At 34.4% G+C, this 22067-nt stretch overlaps 1 protein-coding gene and 1 pseudogene across 1 annotated transcript; both read right to left on the bottom strand.

Moving 5' to 3' along the window:
• Window positions 1–3381: 3381 nt before the first annotated feature.
• On the bottom strand, window positions 3382–15098 carry LOC135229391 (olfactory receptor 4A47-like). The gene has a single exon (XM_064278990.1). It carries the CDS (start codon window positions 4439–4441, stop codon window positions 3632–3634), a length of 810 nt encoding a protein of 269 aa, XP_064135060.1. The 5' UTR covers window positions 4442–15098; the 3' UTR covers window positions 3382–3631.
• Window positions 15099–15194: 96 nt separating this feature from the next.
• LOC135229426 (olfactory receptor 4A5-like) lies at window positions 15195–21185 on the bottom strand (annotated as a pseudogene).
• Between the last annotated feature and the right edge of the window lie 882 nt (window positions 21186–22067).

Below are 22067 nucleotides of genomic sequence, written 5' to 3'. Positions count from 1 at the left end.
TGGTGATAGTTGTGTGCACCAGATTCTAATAGCAGCTGGGGTTCACACTCCGGGGTGGGGGGCAGGATATTGACAGGCTTCCCCCAAGTGTCAGTGAGGTATGTGTGTCTCTATTCCTAAAGCACCTTGGTGGGTGGGCTCTGCAGCTGTACCTTAGGCCCCCAATGCAAGTACCTCTACAGACTGGTAGGTGTCACCCTCCTTAGACCCCTAAGGCAGGAGGCTAGGTGGTCTGGGGGGAACTTCAGCCCTCAGTTCTCTGTTGTGGGTCAGTGAGTTCTCTGTTGAATACGCAGAGATATCAGACCCAGGAAAATTGTCTTTCCAGTAAATCCGCTAAAACAAATGCAGTCAGATCCCTATCAGAAATGCCTTTGCATTATACTAGCTACCTTTTTCCCTGTAGGGTCAATCCCACTTTTTTATATCTTGTTGCTCAGCATTCCCCACTCCCAGAAAGATCTCTGCTCTCCACTGGTCTCCATCACCGTCTCATGCTTCCTTCTTTTCTCTACTTCCTTTTTTGCAATCTCAGATTGAGTCCTGAGAAAACAAAGGACTGAAGAAATTAAGCCGGCTTTCCCCATCACCGTCTCATGCTTCCTTCTTTTCTCTACTTCCTTTTTTGCAATCTCAGACTGAGTCCTGAGAAAACAAAGGACTGAAGAAATTAAGCCGGCTTTCCCCATAGGAGATATTAAAATGTTTCATAAATTACAGAGCTCTATGTAAAGGTTAAACATTGTTATTACATGCAATGATTAAAAACTAATATTAATTGCTTCTTATATTCTTATATGCTAGGCACTGTGCAAATCACTTCACATAGATTATCTCTTTTATTTTTTTTTATAACACTATATATAGTAGGAAACTTATTCTTTCTATTTTACATGTTGAAAACTTGAGACAACAAAAGATTTGGCCTTTTACCCCAGGACATGTGGTTAATGAGGAGCAGGTCTGAAGACCTAATTCAAGCCTCTCTAGCCTCAAGTCTTTCTTTTGACCTTGATCACTTGTGATTTCTCGTGTAAAAACTTACTTTACCTGGGTAGTTAGCATGATCCTTCTTTAATATTTATGTATCAACACAGGCTTTAGGAAGACTCTCATCCTAACGCATGGAGGCATAAGATTAGATTCAAAAAAACACTTAGGGGTTTGAACTATGCCTATCTCTCTATTTCCTCTGAATTTCCCGTCTTCCCTTTTAGGAGAATTTAGAATGAGAATTTAGAACTGCTTTTATACTTATTTGGGGTCCTGTTGGCACAGTGATTAAGAGCTACAGATGTTAACAAAAAGGTCCGCAGTTCAAATCCACCAGCCACTCCTTAGAAACCCTATGGAGCAGTTCTCTTCTGTCCTGTAGGTTCTTTATGAGCCAAAATCAACTCGAAGAAAATGGGTATATACTTACTTACTTATTTCAGGTTAGCTAATAACACATTCCTACCCTTGTCAAAATAGTTTTTCTAAGAAAAATAATAAATTTAAGCCACCTTACATTTGTTATTAAAACTAAGTCGCTCCCTGGGTGGCATAAACAGTTCTCATTTGACTACTAACCTAAAGGTTGGTGGTTTGAACCCACTCAACAGCTCCATGGAAGATAGGCCCAGTGACCTGCTTCTGTAAAGACTACAGCCAAGAAAACCCTATTCAGAAGTTCTACTCTGTAATATATGGGGTCACCATAAGGCAAAACAATTTGATGGCAATAGGTTTGATTTTTATTTTTTATATCATATATTGAGCATTTAGTCTTTGCAAGGCACTTTCACATTTAAACTCAAATAACCCCATAAGTGTGTTATTCCTAATTCATAGGTGGGAGAGCTGAGGTTCAGAATGTTTTGTTTCACTCACCCAGTGTTGTATAACTACTAAGCACTAGAACTAAAAGCCAGCTTATTCTGTTTCAGTTCCATTACATTCTCTAATGTAAGATTTCTCCTAAATCAGAAGTCTCTGAAACGAGTTGGACCATGTTTCCTACTGAGCAAAGTAATAACCTACTCATATATTATAATGAGAATTTTCTGAGAATCTAAGCACATGGAGGGCAGAATGTGATCTATAAATAAATAAGTAGATAGATGATAGATGATGGATGGACGGATGGACGGACGGACGGATGGACGGGCGTGCGGGCGGGTGAGTGGGTGGGTGGCTGGATCAGTTGGTAGATTCTTTTCATTTTGCAAATGAGGATAACTGAGATTAAGAAAAGAAACAGACATTTACAAAATTGCACATTCATATGGTGGTAGATTAAGGACAAGAATTCAGGTTTCCTGAGTCTCAACCTGTTTATCTTTTCCCTACATGGAATAGCCAATAGTCTCACTTTTTACATGTAATTCAAACAAAAGTTATTGTTTTATTTGCCTAATTGATCTATATAATTGTCCCAATTACTGTAATGAATTGAATTTTTTCCCCCCAAAATTTTGCCAACTTGGCTAAACCAGAACGTCCAGTACTGTGTGACCTACCACAATTTTGTCATCTGATGTGATTTACCTATGTGTTGTAAATCCTATCTCTATGATGTTAATGAAGCGGGATTAGTGGCAGTTATGTTAATGAGGCAAGACTCAATCTACAAGATTAAGTTGTTTTAAGCCAATCTCTTTTGAGATATAAAAGAAATAAATGAACACAAGCACTTAACCATTGCACCAAACTACTATAGGACAATTGTAAACAGAGAAGACACCGGTGATTTAGCACCTAAGTCAACAAGAATGTGTAGTCTATTTTACTGACAATCAGAAAGGCATTCATTACATAAAACAATCTGTTCCAAAAACATTTAATACTTGTTGTGTGTCTTAATTACCTAGTGCTGCTGTGGCATAACAGTTAGGAGCTATGGCTGCTAACCAAAAGATTGGCAGTTTGAATCCACCAAGCATTCCTCAAAAATACTATGAGGTGGGAGGCGGGGCCAAGATGGATGAGTAGGTAGAAGATACCTCGGATCCCTCTTGCAACAAAGATTCGGAAAAACAAGTGAATCGATCACATTCATGACAATCTACGAACTCTGACCATCAAACACAGATCTAAAGAGTTGACCTGAGTGACAGGGGAGCACTATATTTAAAACATATTTAAAAATAAATACATAAATTTCTAAGTAATATATTCTGTCTCTGGGATGGAAGGAACAATTTTTATGTTATATTTCAAAATGTATTATTCTGAAATTGACAATGAGCACTACTAATTGTGAAAAAAGGATTAGACTTATTTAAAAGACATGAGAGAACCTTCCATCAACTAAAATAGCTTTCTGGCATTAGATGTAGCATAAGTCATCACACAGAATGTAAATCCATAGACTCAACAGAACTATTCTACATAAAAAAAGTATGTATATTTTCTCAGGAAATAAAAATCTCAAAAATTTATTTTCAACAAAATTAATCATTGGAGGTATCCTAATAAGTGTTTTCCATCATGCACAATCATGATGACTTGAGGAAATATTTACTACAATTAAATAATTACACACAGCTTCCCTGGAATTGACTGGATGGCAGTGGATTTCAGTTTTATCTTTTGTTTTCCTGGAAGGGAAAACCTTTATTCAAAGTAGGTGATGCATTTGCCTATTGCCTCATTTTCTTTTTCTTGTCCAAAGCTTCTTCACGGCATTTTTCATCTCTGAATTTCTCAAAGTATAGATTAAGGGATTAAACATAGGTGTGAAAACAGTGCAAAACACCGTCAAGAATTTATCAATGGGTAAGGTGGAAGGAGGTTTCACATACAGAAAAATACCAGGGACAAAGAAGAGGACCACCACAGTGATGTGGGAGCCACAGGCGGGTAAAGCTTTGTGCCTCCCTTTCTGACTAAGATTCTTCAGGGAGTGCATAATGACTCCGTAGGAGATGAGTAACAGCATAAAGATGACCACACATATTACCCCATCATTGACAATCACAGTGAGACCAATGACATAGGCGTCAGTGCAGGCAAGCTTTAATAATGGATACATGTCACAGCAAAAGTGGTCAATAACATTGGGACCACAGAAGGGAAGACTGTAAACAAAGAGAAGGTGAGCTATACCATGCACAAAACCTCCGACCCAGGTCACCAGCAGCAGCAAAACACGCACCCTTTGGTTCATGATCATCATATAATGCAGGGGTTTGCAGATAGTCACGTGGTGATCATAGGCCATGACCACCAGAAGTAAAATCTCAGAACCACCAAATAAGTGTTCTGCAAAAAGCTGGGTCAGGCAATCTTGGAAAGAGATGGTTTTCTTCTCATAGATTAAGTCTATAATCATATTTGGGGTAACTGTAGTAGAATAAACAGCATCCATAAATGATAAGTAGCCAAGAAAGAAGTACATAGGAGCATCCAGTGTTGGGCTGACCCCCACAGTCATGATAATGAGGAGGTTGCCCACCATTGTCACAATGTAGATGAGCAAGAACACAACAAATAATACCTTCTGACCCTGGAGACTCTGAGTGAGCCCCAAAAGGACAAACTCAGTCACATTGTTCCATACGTTCTTCTGTGTATCCTTATTTTAGACGTCAGGACAAATTTACCTGTAAATGTAATGGCAACTAGTGACTTTATGAAATCTCCCTATAAGTTGTTTATTCTTTCAACAAATAGGGATTAGGATTTATTATATTTCAGCACTGTACAAAATTTTAGGAATATAAGGCTGATTAAAATATGGTCCATAACCTCAGAGATCTTATCAAATAACAAAGATAAACAAGTAATTAGAAACATATGGGAAAAGAGCAGATTATGAAATAAATAGGTTTAACACGCTAATTTGCCACATCTGCTAGAAAATAAAATTGAGTATATATACTCAATACTGTTTATAAAAATAAAATGTAAATAAAGTTTTAGTACAAAAATAAAGGAAGATTTATTTAATATTCACTTTCATGTTAGCAAATGAGATTTTTTTTCTGCATTGTAGGAATGGCAGAATCTTTTTAACTAATAACTGAAATCCACAATGGACATACTTCACAATTTTAAAAATACTTATAACAACTACTGTTGAGCAACAAAGAAATAAGCATGAAATTATGTATAATACTATTATAAGACAAAATAAAAATAATTATGTGAGCATGAATAAAACATGGAAAGGTTAAATTTTTGTTGAAAACCATTTACTTTTTGCTGGTGATGTGTGTGCAGGAGTGAAAAAGACTAGGGAAGAGATTTCAAGGAAAAAATGAAAAAGAATATGGCACACACAAACACAAAGTATATCATAAATATCTTCAATATTAACCAACCCTGGTTTCTCTTAAAATAATCCTAGTAATGATATCTAGTTACTCTTGAAGTCCCTATTGACATTTGCTTCAATATCTGACATTGTAATTCTGCTGGACCTCTTCACAATATATGAATTTTCTGTTTCTATGACCAAACCCTCTGTGTTCACTAGATCCCATCTCTTTACCACTTTTAAAATAGTCCTCCTGTAATTGTCTCTTCCATTTTCTACGGTAACAATTTTCCTCTCTATATTTATACAGTGTAGTATCTCCATTGTTTAAATAATTAATCCATCTACTCTACATCTATTTCAAGCAAGCAACCCAATTCTATGTTCTTCATTGTTAAAACACTATTTGCTAAGTTTACTGATCAATTTCAGTCCTCTTCTTACTCAATCTCTCACTCCTATGAACTGAAGTAATAACTGCTTACATAAGTATCATCTTAGGTCCTTGAAAGCCACTCATGCAAGGTTTAAAGATTTACATTATAATCGAATTATTAACAGATTACAGAGCACTTCCGTTGATCCTATATGAGCTTTACAAATCTCTGCCTATTAGAATAACCCCCAAATACCCTTACATTAGTTTCTAAGAACACTGATGTAAGAGGAGGTAAATGTATTCTAGATCTTTACACTATGAAAGTATCCAAAAAGGTATTTCAGAATTAAGTCAATCCCCATATTTTTATCGACCACAAAGGTTCTCTAACATGGCTCATTATCAGAATCACTCAGGAGAACTTTTAAAAGACTATGACTTTCCAAATCACACTACCAATGTACCCTTGCATAATATAAACCCTAATGAAGACTCTTATGTGTACAAACACTTCCTGGGTTACCTACATAATGAAACAGTCATTCATTCTAAGTTCTGAATTGTGGTTCCTTCTCCCTTGTCCTAAAAAATAAGAGCCTCATACACCGTCTCTGTGATGCCGTCTCTGTGAACACAGAGAGTAAGATAGTACATGCACCATCACCTGAATTAGAACTGTTTCTTTGTGGCCAAACTTTCCATGCTTCAGGAAGTCCGTCTCAATCTTTCATAAAATTGTTACCTTTTAAATTGTTGGTACTTCTAACACAAATATCAAAAATGTCTTCTAGCCAAAAGAAGTCTGAATCTTCATTATAAGCAGAGAGAGCCAGAGACCTCAACACTGGGATAATTTGTTCTAAAAAATCAAATGTTAAATAAGTTGTATGAGGTTAAAAAAGTAAATAAGAAGTAAATTTCGTGGGAGAGAGAAATGTGACTAGAAAAATATTTTGCATTTTGTGGTTTAGAAGTGAAATAGCCGTTACAGCCTTTTGATTCTCAATCTGTTATATTGGTCTGACTTTTTACAACAAAGTCAAACTTTGGTTTGCCTGAAGGATGGAGAATAATTTCATATTCATATGTCATTACGCTTTGGGTCCAACATTTCAATTCCTGAAAAAATTAGTCATGTAAACACTCACTTAGGCAAGCACTCTCTGTGGTAACATAAGAATCTTTGGCATTTTATTTACACTTGAACTACAAAAAATATTTTTGAGTCATTTAATAGATGTATCTTAAGTAGTGATGCTTCCATCATTAAATTCATTGTGACCTTAATCATAATTCTGAGAGTAGGTTCTGCATCTCTAGAGATGTTGCAAGGATAATCACCCATGTAAAATAGGATTTACAGGACCAGGTACTCAGGGGAGAAAAATCACAAAAATATAACCTGAGGTCAAATCATCCAAAGGGAAGAGTCCAGACTGGGAAGAACTTAAATATGTAACAATTCTCCTTTTTAAATCATGACCTCCAAAATAGGCAAGCCTTTTGAATGTGTACTGTTAAGTTATATCCTTGCAGATGATATCTGAACTCGCTCCCACTGGACGAAGACTATTGATTTCAGAACAAATCATTGAAAATTCAATTCAAATATATATAAAGCAGGGTTCTCACTTGTTATGGATTCAGTTGTGTCCCTCACAAACATAAGTTGAAGTCCAAACCCCTATACTTGTGAATGTGACACTTTTAATAGGATCTATGAAAATGTTATTAGTTAGATTAATAAGAGATTTTAGTGGAGTAGGGTGGGTCACACTGGTGATTTTATAAAAGAGAAAGTACACAGAGACAAAGAGAGAAAGATGAAGGACTCCATGTGATGCTGCAGTAGCAACTCAGGAATTCTTGGAGCTACTAGGAACTAGGTTAGAGGAGCAGAACAGACCTCCATCAAAGCCTCAGAAGGAATCAGCACAGTTGACACCCTGATGCTGAACCTCCACCTCCAGAGCTGAGACTAACTTTCTGTTGTTTAAAGCCACCTACTTTGCAGAATTTTGTTATGGTAGCCCTAGGAAACTAATATATCACACTAGCAGTAACAGCCTTGAGTTTGTCACTGTAAGAGTTTCAGACAGGCAAATTGGTAAAATCTGTATTAAACATGAAATAAAGGAAGTAAAAAAAGTTAAAGGAATAGCTTGCAAATCTATGATTCTTAGTGTTAGACCTTATATTTCCAGGAAAATCAGTAGTCCCAGATTTAAAAAATTAAATTCCCAGCATTCTTTGAAAGCTAAGGTGACATAAGATACGAGTTAAGTCATTAAATGAGACACGCAGGAAGTGAAATGATCAAATTCGAAGCCAAACTCCCTTTTACCCTTTCTCCTTGATGCTTCTCTAGATCTCAGACAAATTGTTCAGAGCTCCAACAACCATCCTGTGACCACAATCATACCAAAGAATGGAAGTTAAGAGAATGGGAGGTGAGAGTCTTTCTACTCTGTTCTTTTTCAAGATTGCTTAGGCAACTAAGAGCCCTTGGCAGTTCCATGCATATTTGAGGATTGATTTTTCCATTTCTGGAAAGAAGGCTGTTGGAACTTTGAGGGGGATTTTCTTGAATTTATAAGCTGTTTTAGGTAGTATTGACATCTTGACAATACTGAATTTTCCAGTCCACGAGCATGAAATGCCATTCCATTTATTTAAGTCATCTTTAATTAATTTTAGTACTCTTTTACACTTTTCTCTGTACAAGTCTTTCTAAAATTAATCCTAGTGATTATATTCTTTTAGATGATATTGTAAAAGGGAATTTTTTTTTCCTCTTTAGTATGTTCATTGCTGATGCAGAAAAACTCAACTTACATGCATGAGCACAAGGAAATTTTTCCCAGAGATACTCTTAAAGTTTTAAATCTTAAACCAAAGCTAACCCCTGAAGTCTTCTTTGAACGAAAAAATACATTATTTTCATTAGTAAATTACCTCTGCTTTGAGCATTGTGTGCTTTTAAAGAATGATCTATGTGAGATCAAATTTACAAATGGCAACTCAAAACATTGAATGGGAAACTTAGGCAGCAGTTAGTTTAAGATAATGGTAGTAGAATAATGAAGAAATGGTAACTAGTAAGTATGGTAGCACAATTTGAATAATGTAACCAATGTCACTGAAATGTGCATGTAGAATTTGTTAAAATGACGTATCTTTGGCTCAGTATACTTTAGCCAAAATAAAGAAATTAAGAAAAATAAAATAACATGGAAGTCAAGAGTTAATAATTGCTGAGTAGAAGAATTCAATGTCCATAAGCAACCTACTCTGTACTTCTTTTGTAAACAGAAAATCAAAACTCTACCTTGTTAAGGTCACAGTTCTTTTAGATCTTTCTTACTAGCAGCCCCCAAATCATCTTAATTACACTTCAGAATGTGTGGTGAAGGATTCTGTGGCATGTCCTAGTTCTTCTCAGGCTGCTCAGTAGAAACGAAAATTGTTGCATACATCAATGGTTCCCCACTATCTAATTTCCTTGTGTAATCAATCCTATTGTCAAAAATCATGAGTGTGTCTATTTACAGGTTAAAACACGTAGCTTAATTTTTTAAACATTTCATACAATTTCATTAGCCAATATCCATAAAAGAGTGCTTAAATCGACAATTACCTACATTTCATTCTGAAGAAATTTTTAGAAATAAATATTTCTAGACTGGAATATAATTATAGATATAAATTCACTTTAAGGAAATGATAAAATCACTGCAATTTATACTACAAAAAGAATTTGTATACAATTATTTCTTAACATTAAATCAAATTATAAAACTCAACCCAAAATTCCTATAATAATTCTAAAATGAGAAGTTATAGTTTGTACAATAAAATGTTGGGTAATGATCATCTGACTTAAAGCTTTATATTAAACCAATAAAGACAAAAGTAAAGTGACGGTATGGCAATAGAGAAGAGAAAGGAAATCTGGGACTATTCTATTTATCACAAAGTCCTCATGGAACATTCACCAAAATAGACAATATCCTAGCACAAAACAAGCTGCAATACATTTCAGAGGACTTATTCAGAAATATGTGTGATAATATTAGCATTCAACTAGGAAATTTGATTAAACAAGTAACTATACACTCCCCAACTATTTACAAATTAAAAAACACAGTTCTTAATAAGCTATGGATCAAAGAAAAAGTCACAGTAAAAATTAGAATGTATTGTGTACATTATTATATTATAAAAAATACTAAAATTTGTTGGATGCAGCTTACTTAGATAGTGCATAAAGAGAAATGTATACCTTAAATTGCAAATATTGGAAAATAGGAAAGATTATTTAAAAAATGAACTAGCTTCTACCTCAAGAAGCTAGAAAGGAAAGAGCAAAATAAACCCGGAGAATATTGTAGAATTGAAACAGTAAATATAAAAAAGAAATCATAAACATAGAAATTAATTTAAAATAGAGAAAATACATAAAACTAAGAGTTGGTTTTTGAGAAGACTAATAAAATGGATAAGTGTCTAGCAAAATGAATTTAAAAAAAAAAGAGGAAAAACAAACCGAGATCTGGTAGAGAAGAAAGTGTCATCACTGCTGATTCTGTATATTCTAAAGGATAATAAAAGGATATTCTAAACAAATACATGCCGATATTTTTCTGAACTGAGAAGAGGTGAAGGAAGCCTTTGAAAAATACAACTTTCTGAACACACACACACAAAATTAAAAATCAAAATAATAACATGATACCTGTTAAATGATGCTTTAATTTCTCCCCCCCCCCCCAAAAAAAAAGATCCATCCACATATAGCTTTATCAATGAATTCAACTCATCATTTCAGCAAAAAATCCTTCTGGGACAAAAGAAAATTAAAATACTTTCAAACTCATTTTCTACACACAGCATAACTCAAGCAAAGATAAAAAAGGAGTTACAAAATTTTGTAAAAATTCATCAAAATAGCCTCAAAATCTCTCAAGTATTATTTAGCAATTCGAATACAGCCATATATTTTAAAAATCTAACATGACAAAGTAGGTTTTATTTTAAGAAAAAAATCTGGCCTTAATATTTGAAATAAGTTGATGTAATTCAAATGACTACAGGAAGCACCATAGCCTTTCACTTGCCACTTTTTTGAAAAGTAGTGTCTATTTTGATAATCTTGCATTCCCTCCCATTGTATGTTGTGTGTGTGAAAGAGAGAACATGACTCCAGTTCATATGTCTTTAAATACAGAAAAACAATAATTTAGGAGCTGTACGAAATGAACTGTACCCAAGGAGTCTCACCCATACCTGATATGGATTTAGAAATTGAAGTCCTGAACTTCAAGCTGAGGCAATGATGAGATAAGATGTTGGTGAAGAGGTTGAGTGTACCTTGCCTGTGTATGATTGTGATTGTGACCTTAGGTGAACCGATACAAATTGTATTTCTAAAGGTTGACACAACTCTTCTATCTTATACTTTTCTACATGTTATGTTAAAACTACCCAAAGATATGGTGTTAGTTTCTTCACCCTTATCAACCTGAACAAGTATATGGTTGCCTTGGTCTCTAGAATATGACAGAATCTTGAGCCATTTGTGGGGATAGCCCTTAACTAGCCTGGCAACTTCTACGTGCTCCCTCTGAGAGGCATGAGTAGTCATTTTAGAAGTCTAATAAGCTCGCTGGAGAAACCTTCTCTACATAGGTCTACATGGACTACAGAACAAATGTAATTAACACTCTGTTACACTGTTGCACAATTACACAAACAGTTGAACAAAATTGAACACAGAGTCTAGAAATAGAACCACACATATATACTCGTGAATTTTCAACAAAGTTTTATTAAATTCAATAGGGAAGTGAAAGACTTTTAAGGAATGGGTATTCAAAGAACTGGATACACATATTAAAAAATGAATCATGTGAATCCAGCTTACATTACATCCTAGACACAAGCACCATGCCATCTCTCTGAAGCAAAGACCCAAAAAACTAAGTAAAAGAGATACAAACATCAATCCTGGAACTTTAAGCATCAAATGAAGGGATGAGGAACTAGGTCAAAAACTGAATGAAAGAAGATATTGACAGAAAGCAGAGAGCTAGGAGAGACATGAAGTAGAGGTCCCTGTCAACTATTATGAAACAACCAATAATGACCCCAGACAGGGAAGATGGAAATCAACTTCAAAGAGCTCACAACACGGTACAGAACACCTCGTAACCAGAAAAACAAGCTTTTTCACACTTCCTCCTTCAGTACATATGCCACTTCCTCCCCTTTATCTGGACCCCTCCCTGCTGCCAAGGCTAGAGTATCCCCAACACTCAGGCATACCTCCACCCCAGACTTCCATTGCATGTGCCTTTCCACCACTCAACCAACAGCTGAATGGTGGGAAGTAAGCCTGTACCACCACCCATCTGACACCCTGTTCCATATAGTGAGGGGCTGTGAATGCTCCCACACCTCTGGACCAACATCAGAAAGCAAATATCACCCACCCAAGCCACCTTAACCCACCTCACCAAATCAGTGTAGAAAGAAGAAGCCTTACCCTGACTGCCGCTGCTCTGCCCACTGGACAAGGTGGTGAGAAATATTGTGCCCACAACAAGCAAGCAGCAAGCAAGCCCAGCCTACCCACCCTGATATCAAAACGAAAGAGAAAAACAGGATGAAACAAACAAATATACAATCAATAAACAAAGAAAATAAGACCTTAATGTCTTAGAGACAGAACAAGTTGGCTCCAGAAAGTGACCAAAATAATCAGATAAACTTCTGGTAGAAGAAAAGGCAGTGGAACTACCTGATAATACAAAATACTAATATTTAGAGCTCTCCAAGACATTAGGAAAGAGATAAATAAACACAGAAAAAAAAAGAAAAAAATACACAACATTATGAAAAAAAAATAGATGAAAACAACAAAAACAAAGACAAAAAAAGGAAAACACAGACAAAAATATAGAAGAATTCAGGAAAATAATACAAGAACAAAACTACACAATAAATAAAGAATTAGAAATCATGAAAAAAGGCAACTAAAAGTCAGAAAGATAACAAAATTTCAGAAATAGACAACTCAATAGAAGGCTTTAGAAGCAAAATTGAAACAATGGAAGACAGAATCAGTGATATTGAAAAAAATATATGGACACCACTCTGAGGAAAAATTAGAGAAGACAATGAACAAAAATTAAGAATTATGTGGAATACAATTGAGAGCAAAATTTGCACATGATTGGAGTTCCAGAGCAGGAGAAGAAAGTGGAAAAAACAGAGAAGATTGTTGAAGATGTGCTGACAGAAAACTTCCAAAATAGCATGAAAGAAGAAAAAATGACCAGCCAGTAAGTTCAAAAACCCCATATAGGATGGACTCCAAAAGAAGTTACCATGATATATCATAATTACACTTTCCAAAACCAAAGAAAAAGAATCCTGAGAGCAGCTCTAGAAAAACAAAAAGTCACTTACAAAGAGAAAAAATAAGATTAAACTCTGATTACTCAGCAAAAACAATGCAGGCAAGAAGGTGATGGGATGACATATAAAAAACCTTGAATTAATAAAATTGCCAACCAAGAGTAATATATCCTGCAAAACTCTCCAATAAAATAGCAAAATTAGCACGTATCCAGATAAACAGAATTTAAGGGAATTCTAAAACACCAAACCAAACTTACAGGAAATGTAAAGGGAGACCTTCTGTTATAGAACCAACATCAGACAACAACCACAATCTAGGACAAAGGTAAGCATCCGTCAGATACCAACCTAGGCAAAGAAATCTCAATAATAAAACAAAGCTAAAGACTCAGAAAGGAAAACAGAAACATCAATCAATAAATGATGACAACATCAAAACAATAAAAAGTAGAATAAATGGGTAGGTATAGAACTTTCAGATGGAGAGGTAGTCAAGACAATATCAAGTAATAAACGACTGATTCAAACGTAGGAAGATAAGGGTAAATTTCAAGGAAACCATAAAGAAAGTTAACAAAACTAACCATCCAAAAAATAAAAAAAATAAAGACTCAGTAAACACAAAATTTATAATAATGAAAGAGAGGAAAAGAAAATCCACAAACAAAAGGAACTCAGCATGGGAAAGTAAGAGAAAAAAGAAAACGTGAGCAACACAGAAGAAAAGCACAGTATGACAGGAATAAACTCATATCCGTCCAACAATAATTACACTGAATATAAATGGCTTAAATGCACCCATAAAGAGATACAGAGTGGCAGAATGATTAAAAAATAATATTTCACCAATATTCTATCTACAAGAGACATATCATTGACAAAAAGACATAAAAATACTAAAAATTAAAAGAAAAAAAATCAAGGAAACAGTAACCAAAAAAGAGTAGGAATGGAAATATTACTCTCAGATAAAATAGACTTTGAGGTAAAATAGAACATAAAGACAAGGGAGGACAGTATATAATGATTAAAATGACAATCGAATATCTATACATTCAATGACAGGGTTCCAAAATACATAAAGCAAACTCTAAGAGCATGGAGAAGAGAAATACTCAGTTCCACAGTAATAGCAGAAGATTTCAACACACCACTGTATAAAGGACAGAACATCTAGAAAGAAATACAACAAAAATGCAGAAGATAATAAAGACCATTATCACCCAACTCTACCTCATAGGATTATATAGAACACTTCAGCACACAACAGCAAAACGTGAATTTTTTTCAACGCACATGAAACATTCTCCAGAACAGACCACATTTTAGGGACAAAACAACTCTCAATAAAATCAAAAACATTAAAATAATACAAAACGTTCTCTCTAATCAGAACACCATAAAAGTAGAAATCAACAACAAAAGAGCAAGGGAAAAAAAATCAAATACATGAAACCTGAATAACATCTTACTTAAAAACCACTGGCTAATAGAAGAAATCAAAGAGGGAATCAAAAAATTCCTGGAATCAAATGAGAATGTAAACATAGCATATCAAAGCCCTTGAGAAACAGCAAAGGCTGTGTTCAGAGGTCAATTTATAGCAGTAAATGCACACATCAAAATAGAAGAACATATCAAAAGAAAAATGTTAGGTCTACAACTAGAACAAATAGAAAGAGAATAGCAAAAAGAGGCCACAGTCAACAAAAGGAAGTAATAAAGATTAGAGCAGAAATAAATGAAATATCAGAAAAAAACAACATAAAGAATCAACAAGACCAAACTTCTTTCTTTGAAAAGACCAAACAATTCTGCAAACCATCAGACAAGCTGACAAAAGAAAAAAAAAGGAGAGGAAAAAAATAACCCAAATAAAATGAGAAGAGAGACATTACAACAAACCTACCTAAAATAAAGAAGATCATAACAGAATACTATGAATAATTGTACTCCAACAAATTCAAGAAACTAGAGGAAAGAGTTAAATTTCTAGAAACACACTACCTACCTAAATGAACAAAAACTGAGAGAGAAAATCTGAAAAATGCATAACAAGAGAAGAGATTGAATGGGGTAAAAAAAAAAAAAAAAAAAGAACTGCCAACAAATAAAAGCCCTGGCCTGAATGGCTTCCCTGGAGAAGTCTACCAAATATTCGAGAAGAGCTCACACCAGCACTATTCAAACTATTTCAGAGCAAAGAAATGAAGGAAATCTCTCAAATTCATTCTATAAAGCCAGTAAAACCCTGGTACCAAAGCCAGGAAAACACACAAATATAAAAAATTAAAGTACAGACTAAATTTTATCTCTCATGACAAAAGCAAAAATACACAGCAAAATTCTTGCCTATAGAATTCAGCATCATATTAAAAAAGTAATACGCCACTAGCAAGTGGGATTCATACCAGGTGTATCAGGATGGTTCAACATTAGAAAATCAATCAACATAATCCATCATACAAAAAGAATGAGAGAAAATAATCACATGATAAAACAATTGACATTTGATAAAGCCCAACACTTATTCCTGATTAAAAAAAACCAATAAAATAGGAATAGTAGAGAAATTTAAGGAACATTTATACAAAACCAAAAGCCAGCATCATTCTCAATGGATAGAGGTTGAAAGCATTCCCCCTGAGAACAGGAATAAGACATAGAGGCCCTTTATCACCACTCCTATTTAAACTAGTGCTGGAAGTCCTAGCTGGAGAAATTAAAAAAAAATTAGGCAAGAAAAATAAATAACGGCATTCAAATTTAAAAAGAATTGTTAAAACTATCCATATGCACAGATGATATGATCCTACACATAGACAACACACAACACAACACCAAATATTCCATAAGGAACCTACTGGAATAAGAATATCTAAACAATATTCTTTAAGGATACATACACACATAAACTATTTTTAACTATGGTTAAAAATTAGGATTGGGATTAATTCTGAGAAGAGGTGGAGAAATGGCATCAGAGAAGTGCAATCACGTAGTTTCAATTATATAGATAATATTCTAGGTAAGAGGCTACAAGATTTATAAATAATTGCATATATTGCTGGATATACATGAAAAATTACACACTAAGATTTAAAAAATAAGAAATGTTTTAAAATCTTTCTTTTAGTTAGAAAAGTAAACTCTTGTTAAGCATAATGTTCCATATTACACTGAAAAAAATCTTTCTGCTTTCTGGTTTCTGATGTTCCTGGATGGGCTGTAGACTAAGAAAAACTTATTTTTTTACATAAAATTGAAAAAATAAAATTTTGTTTTTATCAAACCAAATCATTACTAAGTGCTACATAAAAAAGCATTTAAGTTTAGTACAACTTTTAGGGAACATGCTGCTTATGAAAAATAACACATTTCTTTCTACGTCTTCAATTTCATGGAGATAAAATCAGAAGCTGTATTTAATCTTTTAAGAACCACAAAAAATGCACATAATAACTAATGAGGAAAATATAAATATGTTTATAACTTAGATTAATGTCATTTTCAAATCCAAAGTGAAAGAGTAGTATCTTTCCTCTAATCGAGAACAAGATTGGGTTTTCTTCATCAACCACATCCCATCTATCAAAATTGCTCACTGATGGTGTCTCAAACCAAACACAATATCATGTCCCACTAAAATATGCAGAATTGGAAATACATAGAAATTGCCCAGAGGAACAGAAGTAATCTTAAACACAAAACGGATAGTGGAGCTAAAAAAAAAAAAACAAAAAACTGTTGTGTTAATAGAATAATGAACAGTAAAATTTTAAAACCGCACTCTTGGCCTCAAAAATTTGTTCTAAGTATTGGCCAAATTGTTTTCTCACTAATATGGATGATAGAAAATTTTTGTAAGTAACTTGTTTTTTTCTCTTTTTAAAAGGAAAAAAAATAATTTTTTTGACTCCTCTTTCAGTATATACTGAGAAAAATAAAATTAAAAGTAAACTTATTTTTATTTATAACAGGAAAAATACTTATGGCTTCTATCCAGCCTCCAGAATGTCTCGATTAGTTTCATTCTAATGTCAAAGGATAATTTATTCTACATTTTGGATGCCTTTACGTCAGTAAAGACAAGTATTCCTAGGGAATCCATTGAATTGACTTAATCATTCAATGTAATAGTTCATTGCCTATTACTTGCTTTAGAATTACCAATATTTTCAGTGTGGATGCAAATTCTTATTCTACATGTGGTTAACTTTCTACTCCAGATTTTTTCCATAGCATTTTTCATTTCAGAATTTCTCAGGGTGTATATCAGAGGATTCAACATGGGAGTGATAACTGTATAAACCACAGTCATAAATTTGTCAATTGGAAATTTGGAAAGAGGTCTAACATACATGAAAACACAGGGAACAAAAAAGAGGGCAACCACTGTAATGTGGGAGCTGCAGGCAGACAGGGCTTAGCACCTCCCTTCCTGACTGTGAGTCTTCAGGGATCTTAGGATGACCCCACAGGAGATTAATAGAAGGATAAAAATTACCATACAGGTGTCTCTGCCATTGGCAACAACAGTGGGCCCTATAAAATAGGTGTCAGAGCAAGCAAGTTCCAGTAATGGGTACATGTCACACATGAAGTGATCAATGACATTGGGGCCACAGAAGGGGAGGCTGTACACAAAGAGAAGTTGAACCACAGAGTGCAAAAAACCTCCAACCCAGGCCACCACCAGCAACAGAATGCAAACATGTCGATTCATGATGGTTAAGTAATGCAGTGCCTTACAGATGGCCACATAGTGGTCATAGGCCATTGCCACCAGAAGAAAAACCTCGACACCACAAAACAAGTGCATTATAAAGAGCTGGCCCGTGCAAGCTGGGAAGGAAATAGTCTTTTTATCACAGAGTAACCCTAGAATCATTTTGGGGAAACGGCAGTGGAATAAACAGCATCCATGAGTGACAGATAGGCAAGGAAGAAGTACGTGGGGGAGCCCAGGGAGGGGCTGACAACAACAGTCATGACAATAAGCAGGTTGCCCACCATTGTCACAATGTAGATGAGCAAAAACATGACAGTTAACACTCTCTGGCCCTCAGGATCCTGCGTGAATCCCAGGAGGACAAATTCTGTTACATTGTTACTGTATCCCATTTACTCTTCTATAAGACCTAATTCAGAGATGAGAGCTTAGGAGAACAATACCTGTAAAGAAATCATGAACATCAGTGTGAATATGTCCATTAGGTCTTGGAGTTCTTCTTCACTATTAATCTTGTGCAGTGGCTTATTCATAATAAATATTTAGAAATATGTACTGAGTTTCTCTTCCAAAGATTCCAGTATGTCTTCCCTTAACAATTCTACTTCTATTCATGTGCCCATGAATAACAGGTTCTCTCTCTAAATCTTAGTGGATCTTCTACACAGAAGATCAGTCAGGGGCTCAACAGTCTTTCATTCATTTAATACTTCTTTTTTAAAACATGACAGTGCTTGGCACAGAGGTCAGCAATGACAAAGAGGGAAAGGATTTCTGCTTTCAAGAAACATTCTCTGGTGGCAAAGATAAACTCTAAACAAATAAATGGATATAAAACCAGTACTTACAGTTGGTAATATTTGTGGTGTGTCCCTTTACAATATGATCTATATAGCAGCAAAAATAACCCCTCTTCAGGAATATCTCATGAAATATTATGATATTCCACTATTAGAAGCTTGGTCCTTCCTGCCTCAAATGGCTTTCAATGTTTATGAATCTCTCACTAAATTTGAAGAGCCTGGACTTTGAAATGCATCAGATAACTACAAAATTATTTAGTATATTATTCCCTCTAGCAATTATTTGGACATAGATTTTCTGTCTCTTCTTAAGAACTCATAATGCCTTCCATTTTCTGTTTGCTTATCCCACAACTCCTAACATACTTTTATACTCTACTGACATACAGTCAGTACTTTGAGTTGGTAGTATTTGTGGTGAGTACCCTTACAATATGATCTATATTTTCAGCAAACATTTTTGAACTGAAGTTAACTGACACATAACAATTAACAACTAGTACCTTAGCAGCCAGCATTTTTCAAACCCATCGCAGGTGTGCTGGGTAGCCATGGGGGAGAAAATAGACACTGTAAAGAGAGATAAAGGACAACGGAAGAGGTTTTTATATATAATACTTCTTAGGCGCTGAGAGTGGTCAGAATTAGAACTTCAATATCCAGATTCCGAAAAGGAACATACTCAAAGGAAAAATCCAAACTCAGTGTAAGAAGGTATGAGTTTTAGTTGTTTTCTGTATTTAGCCACAAATCTGTCTCAATTTACTCGTTGGAAAATAAAGGATTAAACTAGATGATCTTAGAATCGTTTCTAATCCAACTGTCTATGACACTATCAGTGAAACCCCATCTTATTTTATTCTGCTGGATATTTCTATTTATATATTTGTAATTAAACAACAATCTCGAAACTCATCAATGATACTTTAAAAAATGCTAGTCAGCGTTGGAATTGGATCATTCAAGTGACCAAATAATGGTTAGCTTTCTCACTCAGTGTGCGCCTGTTTAAGGCCCAGGACACCCCTGGAAAGAGCGCACAGCACAGTGACGATTAATGCGTACTCTGGGGCAACACTGTCTGTGTTTGAATTCTGCCTTCACCGCTTACTATCTCTGTGACCTTGTGCAACTTCGTAAACCTCTTTGTGCCTCAGTTTCATAATTCGTAAAATGGGGAAATCAATTGTATGTATCTCTGAAGTTAGTGTGTGTGTGTTTTTACGTGTAAAGTACCTAAAGAACTGCCTGGATCCTGATAAAGAATCAATAAACAATAGCTTTTTATTATTGTCCTTGAATGTTTCTCTATGGACATTTGATCAGAACAAATCATCTGGATCTTTTATAAGTATATTACTTATAAAAAGAATATTATGTATTTATAATTCACAGACACACATTTTTGGACATAGGATAAAACTGTACATTATAAGAATTGTCTATTTTGTTGAATGTGTCTTAATATTTACCTCTCATGGTGAGTATATTGATGAAAGTTAAGCAGGAAAAAAGGAAAAACTTGTACCCACGCATCAGATGGAGACCTAAAAAGTAGAAAATGAAAGAAAAGAAGAATCAAATCAGGAAGCAGAGAAATTATATTTAAGAAATTAATATACACAGGTAATGGGGATATTAATGTGTTAAGTGGGGATAGCTTTCTTAAGAAATCTTCAGAAAGATTTCTTCTCGTGAAAGAGTGCTGGAAGACCAACCGCTGAGGCTTCCTGAACTTACTCAGGAGGCTTCTTGGGAAGCCATTACAATTAAACACAGAGCCCATCCTACAAAATAAAGAATAAAAAGGGAAAGGAAGGGGAAAACAGAGATGAGAGTGAAACAAAAAAAAAAAAAGAAGAAGAAGAAGAGTGGAGAAAAGGAGAGAAGGAAAGAGAAAGCAAGTGAAGGAAAAGGGTAAAAAGAAAAGAAAATTCAAAGGAAAAAAAAGAAAGAACATTGATCCCTCAGAGGCCCTAGCACTTATGGTTAAAGACAAACTCAAATAAGAGTGGACAGTAAATATATAGATACAAACACAATCTTTAGGATTATTCTTTCTTGCAGAAAATTGCTGAATTACTAAATCTCAAATGTAGACAAGCTGATTTCATTGATATTGATTTGATTGAGGGGAAAGAACACGTGCAGAGGAATTTTGAGCTATCTTTTAGGAACCAGCTCTAATGAGTCTTCTATATGTCTGTGTGGTTCAGGAGTTCTTTCATTTTTGAAGATTTGTAGATTAATAAAGGCACAGCTGTTGAAGAATATAATGGTTAAAGATAGTTTATATCTAATTTTTCTTTAACTATTTTCTTCAAGGTCTAGTGCTCTTAATTTTATTAATGTCAATGCTGGATTTCACCGAAATAAATATTCTATTGGCCAGCTAAATTATTTCCATGTAAAACAATCAGTATGTGAAGTATCCACTATAGTTTCAGTCCTCAAAGATTTGATACTATAAAAACTAAAATAATTACTAGGCTCTCAATGTAAACCACTAAGCTTACACCTTTCTAGAAAAAAAATCATTTAACTTATTTTTATAAGGACATGGCTTTTTACAAATAGAAATTAAAATGCCATAGTAACAAAAATAACCTCTATAGTACATTACGATTACAGTTTTTTAAGTCTAAGTGGCAGTAGGCAAGGTACTTCCTGATCACCAGTTTCTTTTTGTATAATTAAAAAAAGTTATATATATATATATATATATATAGGCATTTGTACATATTGTTGTTGTCATAATTTTGTATATATACAAAAAGGTATACATATGTATATATATATATATAAGGTTGTTAGCATAATTTTAAAATATTCCCACTTAAAAGCACATATCAAATTTTCAGACATAACTTTTTTTTTACACCCTGACACTTGATATAATACATAGTTTTAAATTTTCTTGTTCAAATATGGAGCCTCCATGGTGCAGCGGTTAAGAGCATGGCTGTTAACTAAAAGGTCGGTAGTTTGAATCCACCAGCTGCTCCCTTGAAACTCTATGGGGCAGTTCTACTCTGCCTTTCAGGGTCACTATGAGATAGAATCCACTTGACAGCAAAGGGTTTGGTTTTTTGATCTAGCTCAAATATTTCTAAAATAACTATAAATATATATTAACATATCACATATAGTTTACAAATCTGTTGACTTATTGTAATGCATAACTTGCTTCATTTTTTATCCGGCAAATGGACAGTAAACATCTATCAGGATAAAATACTTAAGCAAAATAGACTGTGTATGTTCTGGCTAATTTCTGTGTTTCTCTTGCTTAATTTTACAAATTCACAATTAATCTAGTGAAATATATTTAAGAACTTAACTCTATTTCAATATATCATGGACATTTTTAATGAGTGTCCTCCATCAGATGTTTCAAAAACTCACCTCTTGGTTCTTGTCCTTGGTCCTGAAAATCAGGGCTTCTTTCATTGAGACTAACTGTAGATACCTCATGTATTTATCTGAAAT

The sequence above is a fragment of the Loxodonta africana genome, unplaced genomic scaffold, assembly GCF_030014295.1.
Source record: "Loxodonta africana isolate mLoxAfr1 unplaced genomic scaffold, mLoxAfr1.hap2 scaffold_29, whole genome shotgun sequence".
Lineage (NCBI taxonomy): Eukaryota > Metazoa > Chordata > Mammalia > Proboscidea > Elephantidae > Loxodonta > Loxodonta africana.
Note: the sequence above shows the minus strand (reverse complement) of the source record. Positions and strands in the feature narration are given on the sequence as shown.